Source organism: Taudactylus pleione, unplaced genomic scaffold (genome assembly GCF_031769625.1).
Source record: "Taudactylus pleione unplaced genomic scaffold, aTauple2 ptg000619l, whole genome shotgun sequence".
NCBI lineage: Eukaryota > Metazoa > Chordata > Amphibia > Anura > Myobatrachidae > Taudactylus > Taudactylus pleione.
This window is the reverse complement of record NW_028285021.1, coordinates 818926-836801: the sequence shown is the minus strand read 5'-3', so window position 1 is coordinate 836801 and position 17876 is coordinate 818926. Positions and strand designations below refer to the sequence as shown.

General features: G+C 41.7%; 1 protein-coding gene across 2 annotated transcripts in view; it reads right to left on the bottom strand.

Moving 5' to 3' along the window:
• Positions 1–804: 804 nt before the first annotated feature.
• The window catches only part of LOC148479628 (carnitine O-palmitoyltransferase 1, liver isoform-like), a 74503-nt gene continuing 57431 nt past the window's right edge, over positions 805–17876 (bottom strand). For both annotated transcript variants that reach the window (XM_088454497.1, XM_088454498.1), the window contains exons 14-19: positions 17467–17631; positions 17196–17330; positions 15393–15545; positions 13342–13455; positions 11517–11609; positions 805–3144 (exon numbers count right to left, since the gene is read on the bottom strand). In XM_088454497.1, coding sequence (XP_088310623.1) covers positions 3046–3144; positions 11517–11609; positions 13342–13455; positions 15393–15545; positions 17196–17330; positions 17467–17631 — 759 coding nt within the window. In that variant the 3' untranslated portion in view covers positions 805–3045. The remainder of the gene's footprint in view (positions 3145–11516; positions 11610–13341; positions 13456–15392; positions 15546–17195; positions 17331–17466; positions 17632–17876) is intronic.

Sequence of the window (17876 nt, the reverse complement as noted above, 5' to 3'; positions counted from 1 at the left end):
TCTGATGTGTACCAGGCCATAGAATGTGGTCACTTAATAACACAACTCAAAAAAATCTAAAGACAAAAATAGGAAAAGTTAAATTAATGTTTTTATTACCGACAGTCTAAAACCAACAACTTTGCCAGATTTACACCTATATAAGGACATTTTATTTACATGCAGTGGTTCAAAATAAAGAGGATTTTGATAGGATTCAATGAATTCAAATTAGATTACAAGTATTTATTGAGAAAATTACCCAACATATAAATTTAAAATTTTTTCAGAAGGACAGATTCCATTGGCAACAGATTCCATTTCTAACATGGCTAAACCTGAGTTTCCATAACATGTTACATATGTCACTAAATTAGGACCAGAACGGACTAAGAAGAATTCTAATTTAACAACATTTGGTGAAGTTTCCAAAAATAATCAGCATTTTATACAGCCTCTGGGGGTAGCAGCTACGCTGGTTTGAGGCACCACAATTCATTTAATAGAATTTTATAACCAGAAATTATGTACAAATCAGTTTACTCTCCCTTCAATGAATTTCCTAGTCCAAGACTTGAAACTTGGGAAGTTTAAAAAGGTGCAGCTCCCCAACTATAGTATCATTTGTTCATCGTAATACTGTACAATCAAGTGTCTGATAGCACATAACAGCTTATGTTCTTGTACTAACTATTAGGGGTCTATTTACTAAGCAGTGTTAGGAGACAGAATGAAAAGTGATAAGGTGCCAGCCAATCAGTTCTCAACTGTCATTTTTCAAACACAGCCTGTGAGATGGCAGTTAGGAGCTGATTGGCTGGTACCTTATCACTCTGCCTCCTAACACTGCTTTGTAAACAGACCCTAGTCTGCTAAACTGTCAGTAACTAACTGGCGTCCAAAGCTAACACTCCACAACAGGCTTTGGGCCTATATAAATAAATGTTTGAATAATAATAATAGTTTCACAGCAGGAAATAATAAAATTAAGGCTGGGATTTGCTTTTAAAAAGGCATTTTTCATGAAAACAGAATCATACATTTGTAACTAAAAGGGGAAATGCACCTTTTAACAAGTGTAAATGCAAAGTGAACAAAATAGTAATAATTTTCTATGAACATTCATTTTTATCGTATGAAACAGAAAATATAGTTGTCTTAAACTAAATCCACATACTATGTACTAAACATGGGTTTGACTTCTGCAATAAGAGCTGAAGCTACATGTAAAATCTGTCAGTCTTTAAAATATACACCCACCACTGTCTTTTGAAGGTACTCATATACATTCAATCATCCAACAGAAGTGGTGTGCTTCCTATGTAATTCCAACTAGAAGCATGTACAGCATATGAACACTTTATTATTGGTTACTGTGTGATATGCAGAGGTAGTCTTTAGAGCAGGGGTGGGCACTAAGCAGCCCTCCAGCTGCTGCTGAACTACAATTCCCAGCATGCCTTGCAACAGTTTTAGCATGGGCAAAAAGCAAAACTGTAGCAAGGCATGCTAGGATGTGTAGTTCAACAGCTGGCGAGCCCCTTATTGCCCACCCCTACTTTAGAGAGAATTCCCTCAGAACAACCCCTTATATATAAATTACCATGGCAGTTAGCAGGATATTTACTACAATATCCTTATAGATTATTAATGTATGTCTTTACCCCATCACAGCTCATATGCTGTGGTCCTATTTTTATACGTAAGGCACTAGCACACAATCAGCTCTCCAGGCTCACAATACGGAGGCGTATTGTGCCTGAGCTTTGTAAGGAGATAGTTCATCAAGAGTTACTGATATGATCCAGCTAAACCCTATATAAACAGGAATGCGGTTTACAGATCTGGCACAAACTTTTAAGAAACACACACTTGGCGCAAAGTTCCTCATAACCGTAACCGAGATGGCGTTTTTTACGGCACAGGTGCGGATACAATGCCACAGACAACTGAGCTGGAAGGAGATCTTTTGCAATCACTGTCTACTTTATAGGTTACCAGACATTTTCGACCTTAGGAATGCATACAGTTTTCGTGTATGGTCCATCCAAACCGCATTGGGCATGAAAGCTAGAGGCATCGCCCATGCGCCGATAATACTAATGCTATTTATTAGTCTTTTTTTTTTTTTTATTTGCCCCAAGAATGTTTCTTTTCTTCTGTCATCCATTGGGAGACACTGGAGGAATAAGCATAAGTATAGAGTGATTAGCCGGTAACCTGGCCAATAAGAAACCTGCAAACTCAAGCTCCTCCCCGTCTATACCCCGGTGCTGCCTGGGAGCCTCTGTATCGTTTAGCTCCCAGTTGTTTTTCAAAGCTTGTGCCAATTAGGTAAAGCACCTTTCGAGTGGTACAAGTATCAACTGTAGACTGAAAACTGCTAACTTGATGCCATCTTTAGTTAAGTTAGAGGTCATCAAACTAACGCTGTAAATATTACATACATTACGTAGGTATGTCATTCAAGTACTTATAATCATAGCAAAGTTACAGTATATTACAGTAAGATTACATTCTGTTCTAGATCAGGCTGATGCCAACCTTTACATGTAAATTAGGATATGTTCTCCCAATTTGATTATTTAAGTACACCACCATGTTCTGCTGTATGGTTAAGTGTGAAATATACAGTACAAATGTTAGCATGGAGAAATTCATGGTCATGCTTGTGGACACAGATGAAGTTGTGGACCCAGAGATTCACCCCATTTGGGGTTTTCGGTTGAAAAAACAAACAAACAAAAAAAAAACCACACAATTGTGTATAATGCTCTAAAATATAAAAAAAAAGCCCTTATGTAAGATATTCTGGTGACATTTCAGTAGCATTTCAAAACTACACAAAGTGTATAGATGCATTCTGCAGACCTTGAAAACATAGAAATATCTACTAAACTGACAGAAGTTTAAAGGAACCAAACATGGAGTATGGACGTAAAGTATGGACGTGTCTGTAGTCACTAGAAGCAGCAGCTATAACATTAGTTCTGTGATGGTGGCTGCAATATGTTAATATGAACACTAGGAATCTGGTTTGAAAGGTTTTCTGGTCTCTTGGGTCTTTTACTTCTTTCCCTTATTACAGTTGTTTGTGTTGTTGTTAAATAAACCCATAATGTCGAGAATTGCTTGTCTGATGTGTTGTCCGAAACGATGAGAATCCTGCAAAAATATATAAACAACTATTTAGAAAAAACGTATTACATGTTGAAATGTACAGTAACAAACCATTTATGTCGTCATCATTATTACTGTATCATAAGGTGCACAGGGCACCATTCTAAAGACACAAAGCATGGAAGAGTACGTTCCATTCCACATACATAGTTACTGTACTTCTCGGTAACGGATGGAATGTTTTACACTTCTATCTATGCTTCCAGGATGCTCTATGTTGAATGTAAGCGGTCATGGAAACCTTCGTCAAAGTGTGGAAGAACCGGTTTCTGTAAAGCAGAGGTTCTCAACCCTCAAGTACTCCCAAACGAGTCCTGTTTTGAGGATTTCTGTCTCTGGAAGCAGGTGGGTTAATTACAGACGTAGCAAAATAGATTAAAACACCTGTGCATGATTAAGGAAATCCACAAAATATGACCTGCTGTTGCTCTTTGAAGACTGGAGTTGAGAATCACTGCTCTAAAAGCATTGGTACACAACCTGTTATTTGGACAGAGAGCCCTGTTGGGAGTGAACTTTTATTTGCAGGGGGTGCATTAAAGTGTAACTTGCTTAAACAGTTAGTACTGGTAAGGGGGGGTTAGTTTATTCACGAGGCTGGACAACTCAAGCGCCATCTGCTCCCAAAACTCTAGCTAGTTTGATCGGAGCACTCTCCCCATACCCCCAGCATACATACATAGTACAGTAGCATTTCTGTTCCAGGTCTCATTTTGCTAAGTCTGTGGACCCCAAAAACATGATATGTGTTTTGTGCATCAGTGGTTTGAAGACTTAAGCTGGCCACACACTAGACCAACTTACATCCAACCAGCCAACTAGTTGATTGTATTCCTTACCAGATTTTCATTCCAACCAATCAGCAATTTGCTCCCAAACGCTGGAAAATGGACCAAAACTGTTGTTTGAAAAATAGTTTAGATCAAACATTTAACAAACGTGTCTGAACGACCATTTTCATCTGTTTTCTGGCATTTAGGAGCAAATTGCTGATCATCAGTTACTCCCATACCTTACCAGATTTTCATTCCAACCAATCAACAAGTTGGCTGGTTGGATGTAAGTTGGTCTAGTGTGTGGCCAGCTTAAGTCACAGATTTATCAACGAGTGATATTCTTTCGTTACTAATCTTAAATGGTGCTCCAACCAATCAGCTACTAACTGTCATGTGATTGCAAAATGACAGGAGCCGATTGGTTGGAGCACCATTTCAGATTAATAACTAGTGATTACAAGAATATAACTCTTTGATAAATCTGGGGCTTACTATACTGTGTACATGTGAAGACCTGTAACAAAGCATCTGTCTTAGGAATCAAGATTCGTGTTACAGAAAAACAGGAATTTATTGAAATCATTTGGATTTCATTGCGGTCATATATCTATTCTCCTATCACTTAGTGTTGGTGGTGCTATAACTATGATATCCAAGCCAATCTGAAGGCCTGGGTTTGTCAGGGAGGTGTGGACACGTCCTTTGGCACAAGAAACTGAAGCTTCTTCAGATGACACTGGTACCCCTGATGGGGCTTTACCAGGTTCCACTTTAGAATTGGAACCTGACCAATTTCTCGGCAGGGCCTGGTCGCTGACCATTATTGGCTTGGTTAAACTGCTCAAAACTATTGTTCATCCAAAACTCTTATATGTATTCCAGTCTTACAAAATATGGATTCTTAGAAAATTACTTAAACATTTTAAAAGTGTAATGATCAGATTTGTTTGGAAGTAAGAAAAAGCTACTGTAGGTTTGTGTATAAAAGACTCTCCATAACCCTGTAGAACAAAGTGGTCTAGCTTTACACAACCCCTATGTATATTTTCTGTCCTCGCAGGTTATCCATGAATCAGAGATCTTACTATTAACTCTGTAGACATCATGGCACAGTCTCCTGCTTCACCATGCCAGTAATCACGGCATTGTGTAGTACGGGGCAGAACCACAAATGCACCATCATGCCCCCACTTAGCCGACCTGGCTGCATCAGCCCAGAGTGAGCAGATAGAAAACTGCACTATCACCCATTCATCTGATCCATTGATACTACTTGTTTACCCTATACACACTGGGCCTGATTCCCCACGGTACGCAACATTGTGTACGCACGTAGTTCAACCGCGATAGTATGCAAATCCATTGCGATCGCAATGCAAACTCAGCACTACATAAGGACGCCCACTTTACATTGCGCACATCTGTAATACCTAGCAGAATAGCAAAACCATCGCTACAATCGATTACCATCACAGCTTCACGCACACTTGCACAAGCCCTGACCTTACTGAGAAATTGCTAACAACGCACGCTATGAGACCTCACACTACGTTTGGGATCACAGTGGATAATTTATGCACGCCCCTGCAATGGCGTGCGAATGCACTGGCACGCCTGCGTTTCCCTGACCACCCCCGTCACCACCCACAAATGGTGCTTTCAGTCAATCAATCCCTGTAGCCTCTGCGACCGTAGTCCCAGTCTAAATAGCTAGTTCACGCACTGCGATGCATACGCAGAATGCAACAATCGCCCAATTGCAGGCGTAATTGCAGTTGCGTACGATAGTGAATCAAGCCCACTAATCACTATACGCAGGTCACACCGACATCACTCGCCCAATACATATAGGACACACTTATTTCACAAACCTGATATACACTGATCACTATACTAGGTCACACCAATAACACACAACACATACACGCTGAGCTAAACACACAGGTCACACAGACATCACACACACCTAATACACACACACCTAATTGATTGTATTCCTTACCAGATTTTCATTCCAACCAATCAGCAATTTGCTCCCAAACGCTGGAAAATGGACCAAAACTGTTGTTTGAACAAATAGTTTAGATCAAACATTTAACAAACGTGCTCGAAGCAGTTGAGGCTGAATATGCATCTGCCTAAGCCACAGGTCGCCCCTGTCCTGCCACCTCTGGCAAGGCTGCCATTTTTAGCTTATTGCGGCTAGGGATGAAGGATGAGGCCTAGCATCGGCTTCCACAGCGGTACCCCTCGCTTCTTGGTGGCCCCCAATTTGGCCACAAAGAACCTCAGTTCTGGGGTATAAAGTGTTCCTGAAATGGAAGCACTCTCTATGGCTGGATGACCCAAGAAGGGGGGTCCACTGCCCCCCAATTCCACCCTTGACTCAGTCTGCATGCAGACTGCCTGCCATCAGCAGCAGTTCCCAGACCCTGCAGCAGGACACTGAATATAGCCAGGAGAGGTACTGCACAAGGCTAGAAACAGACTACTATATAAGGTAAGCTAAATACTGCTGCCTTACCAGTAGAGGATTACATACATGAGTTTCTGGTCTCTTTGGTATCCACCTATCAGGCCGAGTTTAAACATCTGGTATACAATATGTGGATGCTCTATATGTCCCTTATTGGGTTTATAGGCGTTATCAGGCGTGGTAGGCATCTCTGTTTCTATAACACTGCTTAGGTCCTATCCCTCCGCCCTGGGGTGAAAGACATTGTCGGACGTCCACTATTTGTCTATATAACTCTGCTTAAACACTAACCCTCCTAAACTGGAGTGATAGGCATTTCTCTGACTTACACTGTATCCAGAACACTGCTTATGCCCTATCCCTCCGTCCTGGGGTGATGGGCCTCATCTGAAATACCCTCTGTGTCTAAACCACATGCTCTCACTCTCCTTCCTGGGACGATGGGCTTGTAGGATGTACGCTATATATCTTTAATTCTACTAAAGAGAATATCTATAACACCTGTAATGAGGGAAATGCTTAAGTACAGGCTTTATCTTCTGTATGCTGTGTTTATGCCTTCTTCCTCCTTACTGGGGTGATGGACATCAAAAATACTCTATATGTCTAGAACCTACTCTGGGTCTAGATCACAGGTTCTCAAACTCGGTCCTCAGGACCCCAAACAGTGCATGTTTTCCATGTCTTCACACTGAATCAAGTGAAATAATTAGCTCCACCTGTGGACCTTTTAAAATGTGTCATTGAGTAATGATTACACCTGTGCACCTGCTGGGTGACCTGGAAAATGTGACCTGTGTGGGGTCCCGAGGACAGAGTTTGAGAACCTCTGGTCTAGATCATTAATAATGCTGCATCTCTCCTTACGGGTTTGATAGATGGTATCTCATGTAGGTTATGGGCTATGTTTGTACTGCATGGCTTAAGCTTCCGTCTCTCTCAGTATATAGTCTTGCCCCCACAAAAAAACACTGGCATGAGAGAGTACTATTTTCACCAGTGAAAATACATAAGCATCATCCTGGTTTTCTGTGCCATCATGTTTCTGTGTGTGTAGAGATTAGTTTATTCATGTGATAGGACATGTCTCCACTAACTACTCTGCCTGTTTTTCTACAAGGGTTCATCTCCTAGAAGATCCGTAACTGGGTTCCAGTACGCTCTGTGCTGCTGCTGCCGCCCCTCCCCCTGCACCCCAGGGGAGTGCTCCAAAAGTTGTATTGTCTGCAAAGTGCTTAGGCCGACACCACTGTACAGATACTGGCTGCAGGGTGCCATTCCAGGCACCCTGCAGGGGTCGAGATTATGCCGCCCCCAAGATGTTCTGCCCTGTCCGACTGCATCACCCTCCTTATGGCCCTGTCTTCTACTATTGAGGCGCAAGACAGAAGACTAAGATGTAGCGCTCAGGGTCTCAAAACGCATATATACATTTGTACACAACCTGCTTGAGGGTACCTTTCTCTGCAGTGCCCAACACAAGACAGTAATCTTGAGCAATGCCCAGGTGGCTCCTGGTCAATCTCAGGTAAGGGTGTTTGCACTACCCATTTCCTAGGCGAAAGCTAGCACCTTCTCTCTCTTGCAACATAACCCATTTCGAACCCTCCTTCAGTTGCCCCAAAAGGGGCCTGCCATGTTGACAAAGACACCTTTTGATGTCTTTAATTGCCCTATGTACCTGTTTGAGATAGCTGCAAGAGGGTCTCTCAACCTCAGTACAAATGGACTACAAAAATGCATCCTTCTACTATCAGGATGTTGTCATCCTCTTTACTTTTCTAGGCTGCCATTTTCCATTGCCTGCTAAATGGGTTCCCTATGACAACAGCCCAGTGCCCGCATGTACTCTATTCTCCATCCCAGCCATGGGGTGTTGTCTCGTCCCTAAGTCTGGATACTTTTCCTTCATGCTTGGGGTTTTCCTGGATAGACGCAGAACCTGATTCTTACCAATTTATTTTCTGTAGTCTGGAGTGCTATGCATGAGGAGACAAAGTAATATTTTCGCAGATTTCTTGTCTGTCCTACATTTCTACTTAGGTGTCTGTTGTACTGTTACCTAGTCTTGCTCCTGTTTGGTCCTTAGGGGGTTTATTTCAACCCACCTTCCTAGTTCCATCTGCGATAGGTGCAATGGACTTTTTGTAAGGCTGACAGCATGAGAAGGGGATTTTTGGGATTCAATCCTACTTTTGTCTCCTTGTCAACTCAAATTCCTCATGCCCACAGAGCTGGCGGTCTTTGGAGAAGATGGCCATGTGTACTGGCCTCTTCTGGTCCCAGGTTTTTTGCTTAGACCAGTAGTATAGTTCTCTATCCTTTTTTGTTGGTGTTCCTTGTGGGTGTATTATATACATAGTCCAAGCACACACCTAGGTCTCTGGAGAGCCTCTTTGGAGTGCGGTTATGCTCACACCTGTATGGTTCGAGATCATCTCCCTAACATAGGGAGGTAGTGTTTTGTTCTTCATGGTCCAGTTCTATGACCAATTTTCTCTCAACTTCTGTTGGGTAGTTGGGTCACCCAGACCTAGACAGGGAAGGGTCTACTGAACACATTAAACAGTTTCTTCCCTGGACTCTACTTCCCTGTATGATGACAGTGTGTGTTTTTAATATTCCCCTTATTGCCTCTGATGGCCTTGGCTATTGAGTGTGTGTGTGTGTGTGTGTGTGTGTGTGTTAACCCAAGTCATTTGGGTGGCATACATGTTGCAGGGAAGGGATTTTTGTGATCTCAATAATGTTTTCGTCTTCCGTGGCATTTTCCAGTACGGTTCATTGTTTTCCCAGGACCCCTGTGTTGTCCAATCTGTATCTGGTGACTTGTCCAGGTGGTGCTTAGACTCTGCAGTCTCCAGTTGGACATAGTCCATGTCTGAGTAATCCTCAAGATGTTCCCTGTTTTGTCATCTTCTTATATTGCATATTTTTTGGATGACTCTAGTGGCCCTATTTTTCCTGGTGAGAGTATCTTAGGTTCTTGCCTTCAAGTATGCCAGGTTCCTCCTTGTTTGTGTATAGCTGGAAGGGCAGGTCACTGAGTTATTGTGGAGCTTCTTTCCCAAATTTCTGTTTCTTCTCTGGTCTCTACATTTTGGGCCTACAAATATTCATCGTTCTGATTAGGGGACCTCTGGGTGAGAACCTCCCTTTTGTTCCTCCGGGAGGGTCTCCTGGAGTTTCTGTTCCTGTACTTGGGTGGGAGCCGTATGCCACTGGACTCCATGGTTTGGCAGTCCATGCCTTTAGCCTCTCTTTCTCCTGGATTTTTATGGGACTGTTGGAGGCCTAGCTACGATAATCCCCCTGGTCTTCATGCTCTGCATACCGGGAAAATGTTTTCTGGCTATAGGCCGACCTTCTTCCTTGCTTGTTGGGGTATTTTCTTCTATGTGCACTGCCGATGCTGCATTTCTCTGTCCACTGGACTTGCACCCCGCGTGTGGCCGCTGCTATGCGGGGTTTGCACAGCAGAGAAGCCAGCTATGTCAGGGACTTCTCAGCTGTCTTGAGATATACTTTCGGCAGCACAGGTGTGCCGGTTACATGCTCAAAGGTCTTTTTCCATAGAATGCCACTTCTGTGAGGACGGCTTTGGGACATCCCCAGCGTAATCTCCAATGTCCCCAAGTGGATGAAGGAGAAAACAGGATTTTTGTATTTACCAGTAAAAACCATTTCTCCGATTCCATGGGGGACACTGGACACCCTTCATGCACTTTGTATGGCTGTCTGTTCTGGTTTCTGACATTCTTGTTATCACTCAATACTAATCTTAAATGGCGCTCTAACCAATCAGCTCCTAACTGTCATTTTCAAACACATGACAGTTAGGAGCGGATTGGTTGGAGCTCCATTTAAGATAAGTAACAAGTGATTACAAGAATATCACTCATTGATAAATGATATAATAAGCAAAACTTACAGAAAGATTAAATTTAAAAACAAGATTCTGGTGGAACTTCATGTGCTAATGTGACACAGATGTGGAGGGTAGAAAAATCTTGCTGTGCGAGACAAGAGTGAGCAAAGTTTTCCTCACGTAACAACCTGCTTTGTGGTCGGCAGCACATTACACAATGTTCTGTCCTACCACTGCCATTAGCTGAATCTCACCCTTAGACTTGCACATTGCATATATATCTGGTTCTTGACATCTATAATATAATCTTTTTAAATCTCAGCCTAGACACTGTGAGTACCCTCTTCTCTTATCAGCACCCGCGCTCCATTCTGCTGTCACTGATAAGAGAGACAGATGGGGAAGAGGGGGACAGAGATGAGAGAGACAGATGGGGAAGAGGGGGACAGAGATGAGAGAGAGATGGGGAAAAGGGGACAGAGATGAGAGAGACAGATGGGGAACAGGGGACAGAGATGAGAGAGACAGATGGGGAAGGGGGGGACAGAGAGAGAGAGAGAGAGAGAGAGAGAGAGAGACAGATGGGGAAGAGGGGGACAGAGATGAGAGCGACAGATGGGGAATGGGGGGGGGGGGGGCAGAATTATAAAAGCCTGCAGCGAGAGGCAACATCACTAATGACAAGGTGAATGGAAGGTCTACAATACTAGATGTAAATACTCATTCCAAGATAAAAGGTTTATTTGATAGGGACGTGCACAACATGATCAGCAGAGAGAACAAGAAATAAACAATTCAGCACTCCAGGGAATTCCATCTTACTATAATTAATTCTCTGGCTCCATGTGCTGGCTAAAAATACCCGACCAGAGATCATGCACAAAACAAATTCCAGCCTAACAAGCTGACTGCCATGGTCAACACTTGCTGCATCGAGTCTGCAATATCTCCCTGGGAAGTTACATTTTCAATATGTGGTATTTGTACTGCAATTATGATGAGAGCTGTCTATCTGTCATTTCGGTCAGTATGCTGGATTCCTCTTCTCTTGGGGACATCTAAAGAAAAGGTCCCCAGTATAAGTTAATTTGGAGTATTAGCATGTTTGCATAATTAAAAAAAATGGTTTCAGTTGAAGGTCTACCACCAACTTACCAAAGGGAAAGGGAGGTTGAGTAAAATCCCTATCTAAAATAAAAAAAATCATTAAAGCTTTAGCACATTCATATGTACTTACTGTCTCGGGGCTTGAGAATTTGCTTGATATGTGAAAGTTAATCAGGTTTTCACCAACAATTATATAGGACACACCGTATCCATCGTCAGCCACCTGCAAACATATCAGACCATCATTAGGAACTTGTTAAAAAATTGTTGAGGAGAAAACCAAATACATTCTCACCCATTTGCTGAATCTTCATATTGCCGAATACAATTCCTAAATAAACTCAAAATGCCAAATACTTGATTTAAAAGGGCCACTAATATTTCCAAACGTGAAAATATTGAAGCTCCCCAATTTTATAAAAACAAACAAGAAAAAAAAAACAGCCGCTCAACTAACTAGGGTGCCAACTCCCCATCAAAATAACTGTACAAACATAAAGTACTATAGTGTTGTAAGATGAATGTAATATACCCAAAATACCGCAAATTTTATACTAAACAGAGATCAGAGCAGAATGTTTACATATTTATTATACAAATAAATGTATCAACTAAAAATCAAAGTAACAAAGAATTGCACTTATATAGGCGCGGCATATTTTTTGCCAAGTAAGCTCAAGTATATCAAAATAGTGCTTTGGTAACACAATATAAACATACAAGTGTTTTACAGCTGGACAAAAGGGAACAAATTCCCAAATGGAACCCAAATTAGGCAGTTCAAAGTAGATAATATTGCAAGCATAAAGAGTGTAATAGACAGCCTATTGCAGAACAATGCATGATTCCTCTGGTACATAGATAGATACATAGAAAGAATACACAAATGACAGTCCAGTATCTGGTGGTCTCACCACCTTAAGGGGCCTATCCATTACCAGACTTTGTGAACAATCCGACCAAAACCAGGAGGTTCTGGTCGCATTGTTCACAAAGTCGGGTAATGGATAGCCGGCAAGGACCAGCGATGCGCGTGCACGCTGGGTCCTTGCCGTCCCCGACTATCTACTGAACATGCTCGTCAACCTGACGACGCTCGTTAGGTTCGGCATGTTCAGAGATAGGAGGTCGGGCTCCTTCACTGAATGACGGTTCAGTGAACGCTGTTCAGTGTGGGAACCGCACCTCGGCGACCTGAAGGTCTGAATGCTAGACGTTCAGACTTTCAGGTCGCCTAATGGATAGGCACCTTTAGGAATAGTTTGTACAGATTCCACTTCTCTGAACAATGTCCAGACAGAAAGTATCTACTATAAGGTATAACGAGTACCTGGCAAAATAACAAAATGACAGCACATGTTGCGTTTCAGTGCTCCACGCTGGCGATTTCCCCAGTAGGTATTATTACCTTCTGAGAACAGTCATCATGGAGCAATAAAAAGTGTCAAGTGCTGTCATTTTGTCATTGTTCAAAGAAGTGGAACCTGTACAGACAATTTCTGGTGTGTGCAATTCTTTGTTCCTTTTAAATATTGATTTTTAAGTGATATACATTCATTATACCAATAATTGTAACTTTTTCACTGGAATCTGCTTAGTATAAAATTGGTATAGTTTTAACATTACATCCAATCACTTTAGCATGCAGTATTTTTCCTCTTTTCCATTCATCTAATAGCTCTGATCTTGGGTGAGACTTCTCCTGTGCATACTGCACTTCCTATCTGAAAGCCTGACAAAGACAACAACATATTAACACAGTTGTTTATTTCTTTGCAGACATTTGCTATAGAATGTTAGCTAAAGAAGAATAAATATGTTCACATTAACACTTGTACAAAACATGAGAAACCTTTTTATATTGGAACATGTATTCTAAGTTATGTTATGTGGCTTTTTTACATCATTGCATTTTTTATTATAGAAGGTGGATTAACAAAGCAGATTTAACTTACAGGACCAAAGCCACCACCGCTGGAAACGTTTTCTGGAAACTTTTCTAACTGGAACAGGTGAACCTGCTGCTGGGGTGTCTGGCTTGTTGACAGTCTCCATGGCTCGGACAGAACCTATCAGAATGAAATTGTGCTGGCACCATTCACTTACATACAAATAATTCACAGATCTGTTACACTGACAAGTATCATTCCACATTTAAAAAGACAAAATTCAATTAATATTACATTTATCTTCTCATGGACACAGATATTTTTCAGAAGGTGGGGGTGTTACGCTGCACTAACAGAAGCCAGGCCAATTTAGAAGAAATAATATATTATTTCTATGTTAGCTCAACCCCACCCACTGCCAGACAAGGTCAATTTACATATAACAAAGACAAGAGAGGTGATATGTATATGAAAAGAATACTGAGCAGATACATAGTAACAGAACATGATATTCCAGGTGGGACATACCAGGTGCATAGAGCAATCACCTCCATTCAGAGAAAAATATTTAAACAGCAATGGGGCCCATAAACTTGCGACAGACTGCAGCAATCCCCCATCCCCTGATGTCTTGGTCAGGGCATCAGGAATATCCAACATGTTGCATTTCCCCGATTTGCTGATCCCGACCAAAAAATGTTGGAGGATCGGTGATTTAGGGAGTTTTAACATGCAGAATTTCCGATCCACAGTCGGCCGATCAGATTGGTGTCAGGGAATTGTGGTGCTGATATATGGGCCCATTTAGTTCTCCTAAAGCATTAGTCTAAAAACATTCCAGGGCTCAAAAGACGATTCACACCAGGGAACCTTAATATTTTTATGGACAAACCCTTGGACACCATGATATCTGTTCAGCAGAAACCTTCTATTACCATGACTAGAATAACTCTAATCCCAAAAGTATGGAATGTAAACCTGAAGGCAGCTAGACTACCAGTCTATACGCTTGCTAACAGTCATCTGGAGTATCACAATATGACTGATGGGGACTTGGCATGTTTTCACAACATTAGACTAGATCAGGAGAACATGATGCTACATAGCAAGGCCTCATGACACCCAAGTCTGTCATTTGTATTATTTCTGTGATGAAGGGTAAGGATCAATAATGTACTGGATAGTACTGCTTCCTACATCAGAATCAAGAAAGATCTTAAATACTTGTTAAAGCATCTACTGAGAGGAAGACGGCTTTACTAGTCAGCACAGGAATATTAAACACAGCTAGATCCAAAGGCTTAGAGGAGGCACATGAAAAGCCAATTAAATAATTATCAAGCACCATGTTGAACCTGTGTCAAGAAGTCATAGGAAAATCGAAACACTAATGGACCAGCCATTTCATCAAATCCTCTTTTTAAGCTAAATGGAAATGAGAAGACAAGAAGACCAGAAACCAAGGAACTGAGAAGACACGGGGGACCAGAAACCACAGAAATGAGAAGTCAGGGGGACCAGAAACCACAGACATGAGAAAACAAGGGGACCAGAAACCATGGAAATGAGAAGACAAGGGGACCAGAAACCACAGAAATGAGAAGTCAGGGGGACCAGAACCCATAGAAATGAGAAGACAAGGGGACCAGAAACCACAGAAATGAGAAGACAAGGGGACCAGAAACCACGGAAATGAGAAGACAAGGGGACCAGAAACCACCCCAGTGTTAGAGGAAAGCACACGCCAAATAGATAACAATTATATACAACACTACCTATATACCTTCAGTTAGAGAAAAATATACATCAGCAGTTCAAGAGTTGTAAAGTAACAGTCCATGGGCAAATAAACCCAGAAGAGAGGGAGGAGTCAGAAACAGGAGCAGGCAGCTCAAATGCGTGCTATGCAGAGCTAGGCATAAGCATGAATGTGTGTTTCTAGTGTATCATTTGTTCCTAGTGTAAGGTGGTCACTGATAATGATGGCAACTAATAGCAAAGCAACTGGATGGCCCATTGGTCTGGATTAAAGAAAGACAATATTTGAGGTATAGTAATACTAAAGGAGCACATATTAATGACGGAAAGCAATAGTGAGTCTGACACTAATCTTTTACCTCTTTAAGGAAAGGGGAGTCCACCCCCAGGTACTTTGACACTACGTAAAGACAGAAGAGGTGACGATCGATTCCAGTCCCGGTCATGGCCAGACGGTACATTTGCTGGTGTTTCTCTGCTGCAGCCTTGAATAATTTAATTCTAGATTCATACTGTAGAAAAAAAGAAAGAAAAAAACAAACAAAAAAAAGACAAAATTATTCAGGTTTTGAGTCTGGCTCGTATACCAATCGGGCACATTTGTGACTAAGAAGAATCTCAACAGTTATCGTCTTACTACAGCAGCACTATAAATGTAAACTTAGCTTTGCTATAATTAAACTGATACAGATATTTAAAGGAGAATTCTGCAGCCTCCTTCATATAAATATGGTTTGGCAAATGTGATATCCAACTTTTTGTGTATTTTTTTTTTCATTTGACAAGAGTATTACCAATATTGGGCCAAATATTTAGGCAGGATTACTGAAGCCTGGAAGCATTTTAGAAATGTCATTAAATTATTGTGTTTTCTATCTCAAGATTATTTTAAGTTTATTATGGAGCATACACACGGTCAGATTTGTCAGATGAACGATTTGAACGATTTTACCAGAGATTTGAACGATTTGAATGATTTTTGACTGCATTAAAATGAATGGAATCGTCCAAGTCTGACTGCAAACACATCAGATGTCAGATATCGTTATCTGACCATCTGGAACGCGCATTGTTCAAATCGTTCATCCGACAGATATGTCAGATTTTCCTTCAGATATGAACGATTGAACGATTTTTTAAATCGTTATCGTTCAGATCTGAAGAAAAATCTGACCGTGTGTATGCTCCATTAGTTTGTACATTACCTCTGGAAAGTGTATTTCTGCTACTTTATATGCTATTATCACGGCTGTTACCAGTGGCGGCTCCTGTGGGAGCCACACCAACTGCCACCCCGAATTCTGCCAAACATCGCCAGCCACTTGGCAGTTGCTGTGGCTCCCCTATTTGAATTTTGGACTGCACTGCAGCCGCTACTGGCTGTTACAAAGAAGAAATTGGGGGATATCGGGCTCATTATTGACATACAACTTTAGCACCCCCACACCAAACACACACACCAGTGAAGAGGTTTGGCCTTTGCTGCTGGGTGCCCTACAGGTCACAGCCCTCTGAGCTACCCCCTTGCACAATAAGCTAGTAACTGTAGGATGTGGGATACTGAGGCAGTATGGAAGAGATGGGTCAGGGATCTAAGGTCTGGCACACTAATGGACTATGACGTACAAAGTTGGAAACCAGAAGAAGAGTGAGGACAAGCTAAGGTAAGGGAAAAGCAACAAGCCCAGTCTGGCACACATGGACACACAAGCCTCTGGAACCACGGGGAAGCCGGGAAAATGCTGCACCTACTGTAGATGACCTGAGGTAACCTAAGTACAAGGAATTGCCAGGCGCCCGTTGCTTAAGTGCAGTGCCACCAGCAAGAAGCAGGAGAAGGTAGCATCCTACGCCAGGTCCTGTAAGTGACAGTCGGACTCCTCTTTAAGTCAACATAATTATTTCACTGTCCACTGCCATACTATACATATTTATACAACATAATTTATCTTACTTAAAGGCCCTGGTTGACACATCTCAGTTGACCTCTGCACTGGATACAATTGTATCCACAGATTATGTGTGCGCCATATCCAAGGACAATGAACATAAACAACTGGTAAAAAGTCATGGCTGACTCAGTCAGAAGACAGAAAAAGCAACAGGTTACAGGAGAGCATATACAAGTAATATGAAGTTGAGAAACCCCAGTAAATACTTACATTATGTTTGGGATCTGCCATGGCCATAACAAAGTCACTGGATTCAATTGTACAGGAGCGGACAGTCTCGGTCCTGCCTTCTCTGAACAGTCTGGTCATGGAGGCCTCATAGGTCAGACAGAACTTGCCCTTGTCCTGATATGAACACAGGTAAATGGATACTATCATTGGTTCAGCCTCTATGATTTCTACCTCTGCGGTGTGCAGGTGACAATTACACGGTTACCAAAAGTACTATCAACATGTAAAATATAAACTTCTAACTACTTACCCGGTAGTGTGCCAGCTGGAGAGCCAACTGCACAAAGGCATCGGGGCTTGTCTTTGTTTTCTTGATGAGGCCTTTGCCAAAAGCATCAAAAGGGAATGAATGAAAGTCAACGTCATCTGCAAGAGTTTTGGCAACAGTCAAGGAATTCTCGATCACGTTTTGGCACTGAAACAAGGAAGCCGGAGGGAAACTGTGTTATGGCACAGTCATTCTTGTGTTTACTGTAACTGTCAAATGAATATCTTGCTCAAAGAGAACATAAGAGGTGTAAAACACTAGATTAGAATTATTCATCTGGAACAGAGCCATGGGGGAAAGAAAATGCATGCAACAAAATCTACATTTTTAACACTTGGCTCTTTATTTAAATATTCATATAAAATTATGATAATGGGTATATCTTTGCACCA